The sequence below is a fragment of the Antechinus flavipes genome, chromosome 3, assembly GCF_016432865.1.
Source record: "Antechinus flavipes isolate AdamAnt ecotype Samford, QLD, Australia chromosome 3, AdamAnt_v2, whole genome shotgun sequence".
NCBI lineage: Eukaryota > Metazoa > Chordata > Mammalia > Dasyuromorphia > Dasyuridae > Antechinus > Antechinus flavipes.
Window position 1 is genome coordinate 367,350,129 of NC_067400.1, and position 17,603 is coordinate 367,367,731.

Below are 17,603 nucleotides of genomic sequence, written 5' to 3' on the forward strand. Positions count from 1 at the left end.
TAGTACTAAGAATAGATTTTTGCTAGGTTTTCTGAGTGGGAACATATCAACTAAGATAAGTCAAACAAACTTATGAACAAACCTAAAATTCCTATAATGGAAGTGGGTAATAGGAAGTTCTTACCCAAGAGTCAAATTTTCATGTTTCAAGTGCCAATTTTACAAAACTAATGATGAACTTAAAACATTAAAGGCAAATGATCTTTTAAAGTAGGGCAATCTTCCTGAGAATAATGTGAATTTTCATCACTAATCACTTACATAAGCCACTAAATAAGACAGCATGGCAAAAGTAAAATGAGATGGCTACTTTTCATTACTTCTTAATTTGCATTTCAACTTTGAGTACAAAGACTTAAAACGAATGAATGGCTTTTGCACAGCTGCTCTCTCAATCTTCCAAGTGCAGGTTGTTTTCCTTTTCACAATTACCTGGGCACTTTAATTCATCTGAGTAGTCTCCACAGTCATTAGAGCCATCACATATCCATGCCGGCAGTATGCACAGTGAAGTGGAATTACACTGGATGAATCCTGTGGTTTTTACTCCTAATTTATAGAAATGTGTGCAGTCTGTGTTACCTAGAAGCAAGTCAAAGGAAAAAAAAAAGTAAAACATCCCATTTTCAGAGATTAGGAGCCTTCTGTTGAGGCCACCGACACAAGGTTAAAGAATAGGTAACTTCACTTACAGAAGTAAATATGCAATTATCCTGCACCACAGGGGTTAATTACATATTAGTTCTGCATGGGATTTCAGTACGAATTTGGACAAGGTTCAGGACAATGCTAAGGATACTCGAGCATGAAAAGAAAATATAAGGAATCTCCATGTCTTACTGCAGTTCTTCTCGTCTGAAGCATCTGCACAATCTGTGTTCTGGTTGCATCGTGCTGATTTTGGGATGCAAGTCCCATCTGCACAGCGAAACTCAATAGCAGCACAGGTTGAAACTAGAAAGAAAAAATATATCTACATGTACACAGAAGATTAAAAGAAATATTGGCATTATTTATAAAAAATAATCTTGATGAAACATTAATTTGATTGAAGTTATCAAATGTATACATCCCACCTAACTTTATTTTGATACTTTTCTCTCTGCTCTCCCTAACTATTCAATTGAATTCAACCTACAACTACTGAGAAAAGTTATGCAGGACTCTGGAACATACTAGTTTTCCCACTGGTCATAAAACAAATGGCTGAGCTTTCTTGGCATCCCCAGCCTAGGTATTAAAAGAGAAGCTTTTCAATACCTCTTTAAAAATGGTACCATTGAGAGTGAGCTACGAAGTACCCTCTGAACACTCGATGCCATGTTCCCTCCTTCTTTTGAGCTTGGTATAGGCCACGTGACCAAGCAAAGCACCAAAATATCTATATCTGGTATGTCCTGGCTTTACTGGTGAACATTTATGCTGGCCCACATCCTTGCTAAACTGAGAGGAAAGCCAGGTTGTCTGTGTTATGATGCTATTCACAGTGGTACAAAATATAGAGGTAGTTCTTAACCAAATATTCCTGTGTGGATTGCTTACACATCTATTACTGCATAATTGTTTCTAGCAATATGTTGTGAACAGGTGCATGGAGTGCTACATAAGTTAAATTAACCTCAGTGAGATTTGTTCCAAATTCAAATTTTCACATGTTGATTGTGAGTTAATGTGCAAGGTGAAGGGCTTTTTCAATAATAATGCTTGTACTAATGTTGATATTTTAAAGAGTTTAATTATAAATAGAAGCTGCACCAGTAGAAGCTGTATCAGTTGCAAATGCTTTAAAATGTTATCTTAAATATGCAAATTTTACTCAAGAGTGTGTATGCCATTTGCTTGTACTTTATAATACATTGCTTTTATTATACTTTCAAAATGCATCTTTATTTGTGTTTAAAGGATGATTAAAATAAATGTTTTATATGCAATTTGCAATTATAATTATCTTACTTTTACCTTATTAAAAATATCATTTTAATATAAAAAACAATTGTCATTGCCAATAAAGATAAATGCATTGTTTGGAAAGGAGAAAAAGAAGTATGTGTCTGAAGACTATTGTTATTTTTGAAAAAGCAAGATAAAATGTAACCACTCTCATCTTTAACATTAATCTTCTATCTATATTCTTTATTGATTTTAAGAGAATTAATGCTCAAATAGTTTTTTTTTTTTCCCTTTAGGAAGAGAATAGCAGATGTTAAATCTAAACTATAGATAATAATAACCAAATAATCATTTATATTTCTTTGAAATGTGTTATTTGCAAGCAGTGCCCAATTTATGAATAGGCTGTGCTCCAAAAGCTCATTAATAAGTTAGTTGTTTGAAAATACATTTTCCCATAGAAGCAACATTAAGTTAAGTTCCCAAGTCCCAAATCAACTCAGAAGAGCCTATTTAACCCCTAATGTACTTGAAATATAATGTGAATAGCATTAATTAACTAACCATCATATATATAATGATATTTCCATGGGAAAACACCTTCATAGTTCTAATTTGGGATTCCAAAACAAAGTGCCAGGATTGAGAATGAGAACTCTTCCAACTACAAGACACTATTAGAGGTTTTAGTGGAGAAGAATGAGTCTGACAGAATTTAAGTATATTAACCCAGTCTCACTGGGCCCTTTTAACTTTGAATTTCTATGATTCCCTTACTTTATATTCAAAATTATAGCTATCTTAAAAACCATTTAAATCTACTATATGTCAAAAAAAGAAAAAAAAAAGAATCTTTTGGGAGGAACATTTTATATTCTTCTCAACAAGAGGATCAGGACTAATGTGTGGCCTTTTTATTTTTTAGTTACCTGTGTACCCACATAAATAATAGAGAAATAAAGTATGACAAAACCTCTAGGGAACTCTTTGGATGTCCCCAAGATAGTATGACTACCAATACTTAAAAATTTGAGTCATAAAAAACATTCTAGACAAGGAGATGAACATAATATTAATGTTCTCTAAAAAGATAAATGACAGAAAATAAGGTTTTCTAACCTCCCTTTGAACCCTGAAATATGACTTTTTGCCATGATGGACTAATTAAAAAAAGACATTCATGATAGCCAGAAAATCAACAATCACTTGATCTTATGAATAAAGAAATTACTTCAATTAAGCAAATTTGTGATGACTGCATATTTAAAATCAGCCATAGTCAGGAATTCAGGTTAAGAGAAAAATCTTCAATCTTTATTGACGTGAAGAGGTGAAAAAGGATTTTGATAGCAATATAGGCAAGAAAGATTGCGATAGCAATATGGGAAGCTGCAACAGGAAGCCAGCTAGCAGAGGAAGATTGGAGATGAAGGGCCATCGCAATGGCAATGCGAGCCGCTGTGTCAAGATGCCAACCAGCAGTCTCTCCTTCTGCTTCCCTTCCCTCTCTCCTGCCTCCACCCACCAAAAATGTCATTTCCTATACAACACATCAGGACTTGCACAAAGAGTAGGCGGGGCCATTCTTTCTCCATGCATATATATTAATAGAGTATGGTCCAATTACTATTTAGCCTCATGTGCTTGGGACCTCAGTGCATCAACTTAAGCCTCAGCCCATTACACAAATTCCCACAAAATCCTTCCAAATTCTAATTGGACTTAATGCTTATAGATTTATTGTGTACAAAGTCACAAAGAAGGAGAAACTCATCGTTGATATATAGAGCTCCTTCACAAACTAATAAAATGACAGGTAAAATGCTAAAAATTCTATAAAGTCCTGTCCATCACTGTATCTAAAAGTCCATGTGTGTTAATGTGTATGTGTGTATATGTGTGGGGGGGGGGGGCAAGTTACACGCACCATTTCAGAGATATGATCGAGGAATAGGGTTAGAGAAGGGCTAGATTCCAAAGACTATTCTCCCTATTTTCTCGTATTTTTGCCCCATATTGTTTCATAGTAACACCACTGAGTCTATGCTTTGTGGCCTACTCAGATTTATATTGGGAAGGTATACTGTTTTAATTCTTCTGGAAACAAATAGGAGAAATGAACTAAGTGTGGCTGAACATTAAAACAACAACAAAAGAAATCATAGTGATCCCACTTATATTGGCAAAAACTAAATATTTGTTGATTTTGAGTGAGATTTTCAAAGCTTGATTAAAGCCATTTGTTCCCAGGAATGAATATAAATTTGTTTTAATTCCTACAAGAATATTTTAATTATATATAACACGGGCCTATGCCTAGTTACCATTACCCTTTGCTGACACCTTCATTCAAGACACAGAACATCACTTCAGCAACCAGATGATTACATTGCTACTAATATTAACGTATTATAAGGAAACATGCTGTTATTACAATACACCATTACTGAAAAAGACATAATTTATGAAGTTACTTATTGTTCTTTCCTATTATTCACATATGTTGCAACAACTGTATCAGAAATATTACACATGTGCACTGAATCTAGGTAAAAAAAATCATTTATTTTGAATTACTGTTATTTTCATAAATTCTGCTTATTGGCATTAAGAAAAATCAAAGCAATTTTTGTCTATTTAAATTCTTTTAGAAACAATACTATAGTCAGCCAATCAATAAGTATTTGTTATGTTCTAGCTATACAATAGGCTTTGCAGTTTATAATTGCAATCAAAGTAATGGATTTTTTATAAATCACTTTTCAGACTAAACTTTTTTCCCCTTGGGACTCTGTGTATTAGCTTAATAGTTGTTTTATATTCCTATTGATAGGATAATGGTTTTCCCTGTATTTATATCTATTTCTTATATTCCCATATTTATATCTATTTTTAATATTCTATATTCTATTTTTTAAAATGTTTATAATGTTTTCAACCCCTTACTTTCTCATTCCTCTAGCCACATTTCAAAATAAATAAATAAGTAAAAATAACAGCCCTTTTTTCAGGTTTTTATTTCTCTTTTGTTTCCTTTTTTCCTCCATAGAGTCATAGCTACTTACTCACTCTTTGCTATCCTCAGCATTTTGAGTTACCTAAACTATACTGTTTCCTTGAGATCTTTTTCATTTCACTACAAAGTAAGCCTATTATTAATAATACTAGCATTTAGATATGTATTAGCTATGCCTTAAATAGCTCTATATCATATTATCAGTCTTATCTTCATAGTATGTTTACATAGTATCAAGCACATGGAACATAAAATAGAGACATTCCTAAAGTACATGAAACCAGGGACCTAAAACTAAGGATATCAATGTTGTTACATTAGTAGCTGATAAAAGGACATGGCTGCCTTGACTAGTTTAAAAAATACCTGAGGCCCATATGGGTACATTATATATTTAAAAAGCAAGAAAAGAAGAGCCTAAATTCATCCTTTTATAAATGAGAAACTGAGACCCAAGGAACTTAGGATAATTAACCATGAGCAGCATTTCTAGGACTATTAAGACTTAGACCAAATTGCTCTGCATATGCAAGCATATACACACAGAGAGAATCAATATCTATCTTGGAGGCAAGAGAGAATCATTTACATTTTTCCATGCCACCCTCAAACAAGCAAAAGGAAGAGGTAAAAAAGCAGAGGAGGAGATTGTTTTCCCTATCCTGCCCTTCCTCTATCCAGCAAACTCTTCTTAAGCTTAATACTGAATATTTTCTTTCCACTTTTGAAGTTAACTTTCATTTTTACTTTCTATATTAAAAAAGGAAGAAAGACATAGGATATGATTTCCCCCTCCACTTTCCATAACCTCTATAGATGGTTCCAAAAAAAGAGAACTTCAATAAATATGTTTAAATATTAAATTGCCTTTTAAATCTGTCAACAAATATTAATTGAATGACCTCAATTTACAGGTCAATAGACTTGGTGATGAGAGAGATTTAAAATAGAAGACAAGGGCCTAAAAAGGATATTATAAAGCTGTAAGTTTATCAAACACTTTAGGATTTTCAAACTATTTTACATATGTTATTTAATTTAATTATAGGGAATAATTTATCATTTGATTGTAGGAACAAGGTATATTAATAGAAGATCTAAGGTCGTTAGGCAACTCTCTAAGACTATGAAATTGCTGAGAAAGTGGTGATCTCAGTTGGAAAAAAAGTTCCCTCAACAAAGAACTCACTATAACAATGGGAATAATAGATATAGTCAATATCCTGTCCTAGTGTAGGCCTGAGTCCCAAATAATGGCATGAAAAATTTCAGTTCAGAAGATGAAGATTTTGTTGTGGTTAGGAGGGTCAGGGAAGACTTAATGGAGAAAGTGAGACTTGGCACCAATGTATATGACTTTAAAAAGCAGATAAAGGAAAGTGGAATATATGCAGGGATATGCTGGAGAGAACTTATATTGGTTCATGAGACTCAATTGTTAAATTTTCATTGTTAGTGTTAATGTCATACAAAAAGAAAAATGTTAGAAATCAGATTCTGATTCATTATTTTGCTGATTGTCAAGACTTTAAAAAGTGGTAAAAAAAATCTTAATAATGGGGACTGAACTTAATATACTTTTTTTCTTAGAGGAACTGAGTCAGTTCCTCAATATTTACTCGTTCAACCCTAGATAGATGTGATATTTTGGATACAAGAAGCAACATCATCAAAGATGACTGCTCAGTTTGGTTGCTATGTATCAGAAAATGTGTATAAGAATTGTGGGCAAATAAACCAAAAAGGTATGTTGGCAGCAGACATTAGAAGGCTTAAATGCCAGCTAGCTTATACACCAAATTTATCTTGCAGGCAATAGAAAATCATTAAGATTTCTGGAGTAAGAAATGGACACAATAAAAACAAGTTTTAATGACTGATCTGACTGAAATGTGTATGATAGACTAGAGAGTGAAAGGAGACAGGGAAACCAATGAGAAAAGTATTGTATCAATATAGAGATAAAATGATAAGTGTCTGGACTATGGCAATGACAGAATGAAAAAGGAATGCCCATGTGACATTTCAATGGAAGAATGAGTAGAAATAAATGATTGATACAATATAAGAGGCATACAGAAGAAGCAAAGATCCCTCTAGTTTTTGAGGCTGGATGACAAATTGATGATGAAACCAGTAGCAAAAAAGTAGAAAGCTATGATGGGAACTTAATTTAGAGTGAGTGGAATATGATGAGTGAAGTAGAAGACATACCAATTATTAGGTGATTACACAATACTTAAAGGGAAATATGTAATAACTAATTTGAGTTGTGGAAAAATCAGGAACAAAAACATTTAAGAGGAGAGAAGCAGAGCTAATAAAGAAGATAGGATTTATTTTAGATATCATTTTGACAAATTTCCAATAGTAAAACAAAAAATACTACATTTTTAATTGTGAATCTGTAGAAATGGCAAATCATATTTACCTTTACAATCTAATTCATCAGAATTATCCCCACAATCATCTTCGCCATCACATAACTTGCTATTTGGAATACAACGGCGATTATAACAATATTTGAAACCTCTTCGGCAGCTTCTGTTTTCTGTTATTAAAAGTGGAAAAAAAAACAGTCTACATTATATAGAGTATAGCTTCTGCCTTACACTGTCCCATTTGATCCACAGAAAATCTTTTTTAAGACATTCCAAAAGTCTTAGTTAAGTAATAAGCTTTAATAAGTTATAAAAATATTATTTGAAATTCTAATTATGTGAATTTATTTTATATTTATTTAATTTAATGAATTTTTGATGATATAATTTTAACTTTTACAAGACAGAATGCCCTATCAGATTACATTGTGCAGATAATTTGTGACTGATATTAGAAGAAGTATCTTTTTATGACCACCATTAAGAGGATTTGAGAAACTTGACAGAGATTACAGGGTTGGTAACATGATTCTGAGTAACATGCCTAAGTGTTGTTAGCAACAGGACCCTAGGATACATCTTGATTTGATAGCCTCCTAATGTAGTATACTAAGACAGGAAACCAAATTCAGTGTAGATGGAGTCAGATATTGGGCAGAAGGAAATCTTCTATCTCTTCTATTTTCTCTATGAAACACTTATAGTATAAACATTTAATAAATATTTGAAAGTCAGGGTAAATGAATTTAAGTCCTTAATATTTTGTAGTTCAATTCTAGTGAGCTACATTTCTGTGTACTAAAGGATCTTTGAAATATGATTTTTAAAAAGCATCTCTTGATAATCAGTGAAAAAAGAAGTTACTATAGGACTTGATTTAGGCAAATGACTCAATTTCCAAATAAGAAGGAAAATATATTTTTAAAACTATAGATTGATATGCTTAACTTGAATTCTTGCCCAAGTTCAAAGACATATTATTAAAGGGACAGTTACAGAGCTCACAGAAAGGGAAGTGCTAAAAACTGACATAGATTAAGCAGGGAAAAATCATTTCAGGATGATTTTATTTCCTTTTTTTTTTTTAACTGGTCTATTAGACTATTTCATATGAGGAATACCATAGGTACAGTATTTGTAGATTTCATTTAATTGAATCCCATAATGTATATTTTCAAATACACACACACACACACACACACATACACACACACACAATATATATATATATGGTAGATCTTAAAGTGCTCCAAAGAGTGCTTAGTAAAATAACAATCTTTGGTAGAGCTTCCCAGTATTGTCATTAACCTATTCAACATTCTACTTTGATGATGATAAATGAACAGTTATCAACTTTGTTCATTAAGCCTTAGCCTTTTATCAATTGATAAAGTGATAAGCATGCCATCTATATTTTCACTCAAGCCCTTGATAAAACATTTTTAATAGCACGGGGCCAAGAATGGATCCCTATGGATTTTCATTAGGGACCTTCTTCTTAGTCTACAACGATCCATTAATGACTATTCTTAAAGTCACATATTGATTTTTCATTCCACCTAACTATACTCTGAAATTACAAACTTCTATCCATCTTATCTATGAGGATAGTATGAAAAATTTGACAAATGCTTAGTTGAAACCTGGACAAATGATGTCTAAAAAATAACCCCGACTACAACTCTAGTACTGATTTCAGAAGAGGAAATGAGGTTAATTAAGAATGATTTATTTCCTATAAATCTATTATGATTCAGTGATCATTGATTCTCTTTCTACAGTTCACAAGTCATTCCTTCCTTAATACATTCTAGTTGTTTGCAAGGAATTGTACTCAAGCAAACCATAAGTTTGAGAATCCATTTTCCATCTCTCTCTCTTAAGGAAAAAAAAAAAAAAAGAGTAGAACAGTTGTGCTTTTCCATTCCTATGGCTCCTCTCTCCAACTTCACTTCTTTCGAAGAGAAGTGATTGTTGCTCAGCAATCAATCACATTCACAAATTTTTTTGGGATCCTATCTAAGAACTGTCTGGGTGAGGTAAGTTAAAGTCATCCAGTGTGGTCAGGTATTCTTTTATTATTTCTTTCTTGTTTATTTTATATTTGAACTTTTTATTAAGCATTTTATATCATCTTTAAAATTGGTTGGTAGTAGATTTCTTCTCAGTACTTAATTAAGAAATCTATTTATAAATTATTGAAACCAGGGTTATGAATTTAAAATGGAGAGGGGAAGGAAGGATGAAGACTATCATGGATCCTGTTAAGTGAAAATATAGATGGCATGCTTATCACTTTATCAATTGATAAAAGGCTAAGGCTTAATGAACAAAGTTGATAACTGTTCATTTATCATCATCAAAGTAGAATGTTGAATAGGTTAATGACAATACTGGAACGCTCTACCAAAGACTGTTATTTTACTAAGCACTCTTTGGAGCACTTTAAGATCTACCATATATATATATATATATATATATATATATATATATATATTGTGTGTGTGTGTGTGTATTTGAAAATATACATTATGGGATTCAATTAAATGAAATCTACAAATACTATACCTATGGTATTCCTCATATGAAATAGTCTAATAGACCAGTTCAAAAAAAAAAAGGAAATAAAATCATCCTGAAATGATTTTTCCCTGCTTAATCTATGTCAGTTTTTAGCACTTCCCTTTCTGTGAGCTCTGTAACTGTCCCTTTAATAATATGTCTTTGAACTTGGGCAAGAATTCAAGTTAAGCATATCAATCTATAGTTTTAAAAATATACTTTCCTTCTTATTTGGAAATTGAGTCATTTGCCTAAATCAAGTCCTATAGTAACTTCTTTTTTCACTGATTATCAAGAGATGCTTTTTAAAAATCATATTTCAAAGTTGGTGAATGGAAACAGGTTGTGAATGCCATAAGAGAATTTCAGGTTCTATTACTAAAGAGGGAAAATAATGTACTATAAATAAGCTCAAAGTCAATTTCTGCCTTTGTAAATCATTTTCATGAATGAATTAAGGAAATAAAATAAAATAATCAAATAGAAAACAATCATTTTTGAAAAGGAATCAGTAATGTCACTAGAATAATAATGATAGCAATAAAACAAAGTCCACAGGTACACTTGAATAGTAAAGATATGTTTAAGACACTTACCACAGTATAGCAGTTTTTCATCAGATTTATCCTTACAATGAACTATGCCATCACAAGTTAGCTGGTAGTCAATGCACTCACCATTTCCACATTCAAACTCAGAAAAAATGTTGCAAGATGAATTCTTAGCTAGAATGAGAATAAAAAATATTTTCCCTGTATTAATTTTTATAATCCAATCAGAAGTAACAATACATGAGCATTTGATTCTATACACATTGATAAAAAGTGCCATTGTTTTATTTGAATAAACATATTTTCACTATCATTAAACAGTAGTGAGAAAACCATTTGACCTGGGCTATATATAGATTCATGGCTCATTGGAGAGTGCTGAGCTTGGACTCAGCTTCAGACACTCACTAGCTGTGTGATCCTGGACAAATCACTCAATCTCTGTTTGCCTTAATCTGTTAGAGAAAGACATAGTAAACTAGTATCTCTGATAAGAAAACCAAATATGGTGTAACAAAGAGTCAGATGTGACTGAGTAATTGAAAAACAGCAACAACAAAGAGTAGAAAATTTTAAGAAGTAAAGACATTGAATTATAGAACATTTGAGCATGTGTATCCTTGTCAATGGTAATTATTTAAAAGGGGGGGAATTAAATTTTATTTCTTTGAAGTACAGTGGATTCATTAAGTGGTATAATGGATAGAGGGCTATATATGGCATCAGAAGATCTGAGTTCAAATCCAGTCCAAAATACTGTTGTGTGAATTGGATTGTGTGAAAGTTGTGTGAATCTAGACAAGTCAGTGAAGCTCTTTATGCCTCATTTTCCTCTTCTGTAAAGTGGAGATCTTAATAATACCTACTTTCCAGGGTTATTGTGCCAGTGCTTACTTATCTCAGTTCCTGACACATAGTAGGCTCTTAATAAATGTTTAATGACTGACTAATTACTATTATTGCAAGGATCTGATGAAATTGCATTTTTGGAGAATTAAATAAATTACATATAATTTATTATTATACAAATTTATATAATTGTGATAAATTATGTGAATTTAATAGTTAAAAGATTCTATAAATACATAAAAGTTATTATTAGTATTTTTATAGAAGAAAGCTAGGAAAGCATGTTAATTACATATATATATATTTTACATTTGATAGGTCAAATATTTTGCTGTCCTATTTTGTTTTCATGGAACTTGTTTTTGCATGACAATGGATTTGTAAAAAATAATGATTATTAATAGATTTCAATATATTATTATCAATGCCTTGTGCATAAAAAGTGTATTTGTTTTGTGTGTGTATTTGGGTGTATATCTAATTCAAGATTCTTAAGATGAGAAAGCATATATTAAGATATATATTAAGAGCAATTAAGATAACAACTGGACAGACCAAATATTCTATTACTATCCACAAAATGTTGAAAGTCCTAGAGGAAGACCTCCAATACACAGGGTGGCTCCCTTTTTAGATGATTTATGGCAACACATTAACAAGAGTCATACAGATTGAGAAAGGTGAATGAGTTACAATCTATATCAAAGGAGAAAGTAGTCACATTGATGAAATGACAAAGCCATTAAATCACTAAAGGAGAAAAAGTTAAGGCATCTAAAGTTGAAGGCAGTTGGGGCCTCTTTAGAGCTGTTTATCTGGGAATTTAATTTATGAGTGACCCTTGTAGACAATGCCAAAAACCTTCATTGCTTCCTCTCAAGGTTTTCTGCCTTGCTTAATCAGCTCATCCAGCCTCTGCTGTCTCTAGAACTTAAAAAAGAAAGAAAGAAAGAAAAAAGCACTATCTAAATCCCTGGTAGAATTACTTAAGTAGGAAAAAGAAAAAAGCTGACTCTGCCATGGGTAAAATTGAGGGTGGATTAGGGGGAAGAATAAGGAAGGATGAAATACTAGGTGGAAGTCAGAATGAATCTTCATAAAAACAACATTAATAATCATAATGACAGTGTTGACTAACTATATACCTCCAACATACAAGAGGCTAACGTTTTAGTATAATTGAAAGTGGTGACTTAGAGAAGCTTCAAGGGAGAGTGAGCTATGTGGATGGTAGATGCCAGAAACAACTTACATGGCCCAGAAATAGTATTTTGATCAGTTCTCAAAAGGCAAAGAATAATGCAAGGACTTTAAATAAATGAAAAGCAGAATTAACTTTTGGAGACAGTGAGAAGACATAACCAACATATAGTCGAGTCATGTTTAGAAGTCCAGGATCAAAGTAAATGAAGATATCCTAGCTGTTCCAAAAAAAAAAGGTTTTAGTGGCAATTTTAAGTATTAGTAGGTTAAAATTTTAAACTATCAATGTTTAAAACTGCACTGAGACTTTTGGAACACCTTATCTTACCAGAAGGATTGAAAGCCAGATTTAAGGAGGGTAAAAATTATGCTCACTTTCTAAACTCAAAGTCCAAATAATCAGATAACAGTATCAGGTAACTACAATAATACAAAATTCTGAAAACACAGACTGAAATATTTATATTTACTTGGCTTTCAATGCTGGCTGTTTAGGGCTATGTAGTATTTAAAACTCTCCATAGAGACATGTTTGTATATTAATATTATCATTAAGCTGCATAATAACTTTTCTAGGACTGCACTGAAAATTTAGCCACTTCTTATAACTTTTTCTATGGGAAGACATATCTTGAGGTCCAAAGCAAATATGTTCAGTGGTAAGTTGATGCCTCCAAATGTTCTCTTTTCAAGCACTCCCAATCAGTGCCATGGTGATTCATTCACTAAAGGACTTTGATCTTATTAATTATGGCTCAGCTAATTAGAATTCTGTTTATTCTAATGCAGGAAAGTTAGCTTAAATTTTTTAAATCATTTTTAATCTTAATTTCTGACTAATTCTTCTCCTGTTACCATTTAATTGAGATAGTATTAAAATCACTGCTACAGTTTGATCTTTCTAAAGCTTAGGGGCTTTATTTTGTAACTATTATTTAGAGTTTACCTACTCTACCTTACTCACACTTTGCAAAAGAATATTTTCTTCTTTGATTCAAGTATCTGCATTTCACTATACTAAATAGTTACCATTTTGTAAATTAGCTGATGATTTAGCATCTGGTGATAAGCCTTTACAAGCATGGTTTCCTAAATGGTTTTGAATTGACAATCCAAACAAAGGTTAAGTTCCAGGCCTTTTAAACTTCACCAGTGTTTATTAGAATCAATTTATTCATAACCATTCCCAAGATGATAAGATACTTATGAAAGTAACTTAATAGAGGTGACAAAAACAGATCTTGGTAAATTCCTAAGTCTTTTTCATGCAATATTCACAATTCCTATACTTTTGCAGTATCTTTCAATAATATCTAGAGTATAGTCTCTCATAGATTCCTTAATGTCCAATAAAAGGCAGCTCATAAGCCACCTTAGACACAAACCTTTCCTGTTCCTCCTATAGCTTCTTGTCCCCACTCCCACAAAATCACCTTTTTTCTATTTTTAATATCTGTACATGTACTTTGAATATCCTGATAATTTGTGAGCTTTTTGGTGACAGAGATCGTGTCCCTTGCTTGATATTCCTAGCACCTACCACAGAGCCTAAAATATAATGCACAGCAATGTTTATTAACAGATTGATTGAAAGTTCCATGTCCAAGTCTTTTATGCCCTTCTATTCACTTCTTCCCATTATTCCTCCTTTTATCAGTATTTTTAAGACAGTCAAAAACAGATGAGGCTTTGGAAGATGAAGCAAGTTTTTTTTTTTTGTTGTTGTTGTTGTTGTTGTTGTTGTTGTTGTTGTTTTTAATCAGTGGTTGCTACAACAGGAGAAAGTCTGCAAATGTCTTCCAAACTTGCAGAATTTCAGACCAGTGGTAGAGAAATCAATGCCAAAATTCACCAATTTTTCCAAGCTGTACAACATGGTTATTTAGCAGGCTTGGCAGTTGTAAGAAATTCAGCAAGAGTCTATAGCCTTGTGTTAATACAACTGTTCATGTCAGAATTGATGGCAGCCTGTTTGACCCATTCCTTCTCACCAGTAGAGTGAAGCAGAATGGCATAATAGGGACAGTTTTATCCAATCTATTTTACTACTAGCCTAGGTCTGTGCAGTACACAAATAAGCCTTGCTGTTTTGATTGAAGGCAATACTTTGCTTCCAACCTATAGTGACCTGTGAAGAAACATGAGTGACTCTAATGCTTGGCTTATGCCCGAGGCTTACATATGGGATTGGATCCACAATATTAAGGCTGTGACTGCAAAGGCAAACTGAAGTGGGCAGTTTCCACAATTATCTGAGTGTTCAAGAAGGAATTGCTTGTAAAGGAAAAGGAAGATTTGGGAGCTCAAATCACCTAGATTAGCTTATCTATATTTATAATTCACAACATCATCAGTTTCACTTTGATATAGGCTAGGAATAAATCAGCCTTCCTATATTTATTTTTCTTTTTTTCAAGGAAAGGATGCTTTTAAATTGAAGTTCCACTCAGTAAAATATGAATGCACATATTTGTGTCTTTAGATTTCCCTCACCCTTTAGACTAGTCCAATAGTATTAAATGATAAGACAATTATATTATCCAGATTCTATACATACCCCTATTAGTTAGATTATTAATACTAAAGTTCAGGAGTAAGCATAGGATTCACCAAAGAAGGAGGTGAAAAAGATATTTTCCCCCACATCTCTTCATTGCTGGGTACTCATTTTCATGACTTTGATATGCAGGGACAAATAAGGTTCTTGTTCTTTTCAAAGATAAGGGGAAAAAAAGACAAGAATGTAGACATAGACAAGGGAAATATTAAGGAATTCACATATCCTGAGAGTTGGAGTCATCATTGTTTGATAGAGATAACATCTTTGAATAAAGTTATCCTTAATCTAGTCAAAGGAAAGGGCCTATTTTTCTGCTATCTGCTGTAACTCATGGAGAGATCAGAGCAGTCAAAAATTTATTTTGGAAATCATATTGAAAACTTTGCTATTAATAAATATAGTGTAACTATTCTAATTAAGGACCAAAATGCTTTAGGAAGTATAAACATCATACAGTGCTGCCTTCTTAATTAATAGTATGAAAAGCACAGCATATTAATTGCATGATCCAATTTCTCATTTACATACTATGACTGGAAGTGGTTTCATCTCAAGGTTCCTGATCCACTGACCTTTAATTAAGTATTGAAACCTGTGCGTTCAAAAAGTCCACATTTTTTCAGTCTCAATTGATGAATGAGTAAAAACACTCGCTATGCTAGCCTGTAAACCTGCCACTTCATGAGAATGACATAGGCCAATAGTATCTTTGTTAACATTGCTAATCCAATGGCATCTCTGTGATAGAGCTAAAATATAAATGGGAGCAGAGAACTTTGCTGTAAAGGAGCATCAATCAGCTGTCTCTAACGGTTTTAGAGAGTCCTGAATTTACAGCCTTATGCATATAATGAAGCCATCATAGTGGGCCCTATGTGTAATTCTGAATAACTGCCTCATTTCATATTTCAGTTTCTATTACTTACTCACACATCTGTTGTCATCTAACAATATCCGATCTCCCCTGCATGAACAATTCACCCTCCCATCAGGTGTCAAAAGACACAGGTCATAGCAGCCTCCATTTGCTAATGCACATGGAGAAAGTTCACCTGTGAATTAAAAAAAAAAAAAGCTTCTATTAGCACCATATAACAAATATATACTATGGGTCAATTGCTCTACTAGGGTCACCCTAATGATAAATTAATCTTAGTTATATACAAAAGTAATTAAAAGCCAAGTATTTTTAAAGCTATACCAGACAATCATTGCATAATTCTAAAAAGTTGAAAAGTGCACAAACACACGTCAACACACACAAAATCAAGAATGGTATGAGATCAAAACCTCTTGTATAATGAAAATCACATAGATATGGAAATGTAGCATTGTAAATGGAACAATAGGAGATTCAAAGGAAGTTATAAATTCATTTACAAAATTTATCTACCAAAACATTTTAATTTTCAATGTAAGCAATTCAATTTGTCTCTTTAGTCAAGGATATGGAGGATGAAATAGAGAGCTATGAAATGGCAGAAACATTAATTTATGAAAAAAAATGATCTAAATGGATAATTCTAAATGAGCCAGATTCAGTGTGGTGGCAAAAGAGCTACATTTAGAAACAACATTAACTCCTTCAATTCACTCTGGTATATGCAAATGGTAAAATTTCAAATGATAATGCAATTGCCTCAGTCATTTCAGAATTAACGTCCAACTTATGATGAAATCTGGACGAAATTTGGTGCACTCTATAATGAAGGAATAAAAATGTTTTCCATTCCAACTTACAGCTATTTGTATCATTGGCTACAGCAATAATGCCCATTGGCTGGTGGGGTATATCAGAACGAAGAACCTTTGTATCTCCTCCTGTGTATTTATTTGAACGCAGAATTGCTCGTCTTCCCCAATCTGACCAGAAGATATAATTGTCATAAACTGCCAAACTAAGGAAAGTTCCAGGTCCAGATTTGACAATCACCTACAGCAAATGACAATATAACAACATTATAAACATTAGACATATTTCTGCATAGTCTTTTAACAGCTATTTATGAAATGTCTTTTATATACAGATCACTTTACTGAGTACTGGGAAAGATACAAAAAAAATAAAACTTGGTCTAAAACAGAGAAAGGACACATACTCAAATATTCAAGAATGATGCAATAGTTACAATATAAATTGAATTATATTAAGAAAATAATAAAGCTAACTATGCAAAAATACTATTTAACCCATCTGTTATTGCAAAAGAAAAAAAATCAGATTAGTAGTTATTAAAGAAAATTTTATCTATAGTAGACAAATGTACAACTAGATGGCACAGTGGATAGAGGATTGGATATGAAGTTTGGAAGATTCATCTTCCCAATTTCAAATCTGATCTCAGACTTTCTAGCTGTGTGATCCTGGGGAAATGATTTGTTTGCCTCAGTTTCCTCGTCTGTAAAAATGAGTTGGAAAAGGAAAAGGCCAACAACCCCAGTTATCTTTGTCAAGAAAACCCAAAATGGTATCACAAAGAATCAGACAGGATTGAAAAATTATGTAACAACAAAATGTTATTTTGGAGTTTTAAAATTTTATCTAGACAATGTAAATTAATATTTAAAACAAATTTAATCATAATTATCAA

At 32.4% G+C, this 17,603-nt stretch overlaps 1 protein-coding gene across 1 annotated transcript in view; it reads right to left on the reverse strand.

Annotated features, from left to right (window-relative positions):
- Positions 1-17,603, reverse strand: part of LRP1B (LDL receptor related protein 1B) — a 2,056,943-nt gene that overhangs the window by 397,639 nt on the left and 1,641,701 nt on the right. Inside the window, exons 44-49 of the mRNA XM_051990638.1 lie at positions 16,753-16,945; positions 15,939-16,064; positions 10,446-10,574; positions 7,338-7,457; positions 841-954; positions 433-582 (exon numbers count right to left, since the gene is read on the reverse strand). Of these exons, the coding sequence (XP_051846598.1) occupies positions 433-582; positions 841-954; positions 7,338-7,457; positions 10,446-10,574; positions 15,939-16,064; positions 16,753-16,945 (832 nt within the window). The remainder of the gene's footprint in view (positions 1-432; positions 583-840; positions 955-7,337; positions 7,458-10,445; positions 10,575-15,938; positions 16,065-16,752; positions 16,946-17,603) is intronic.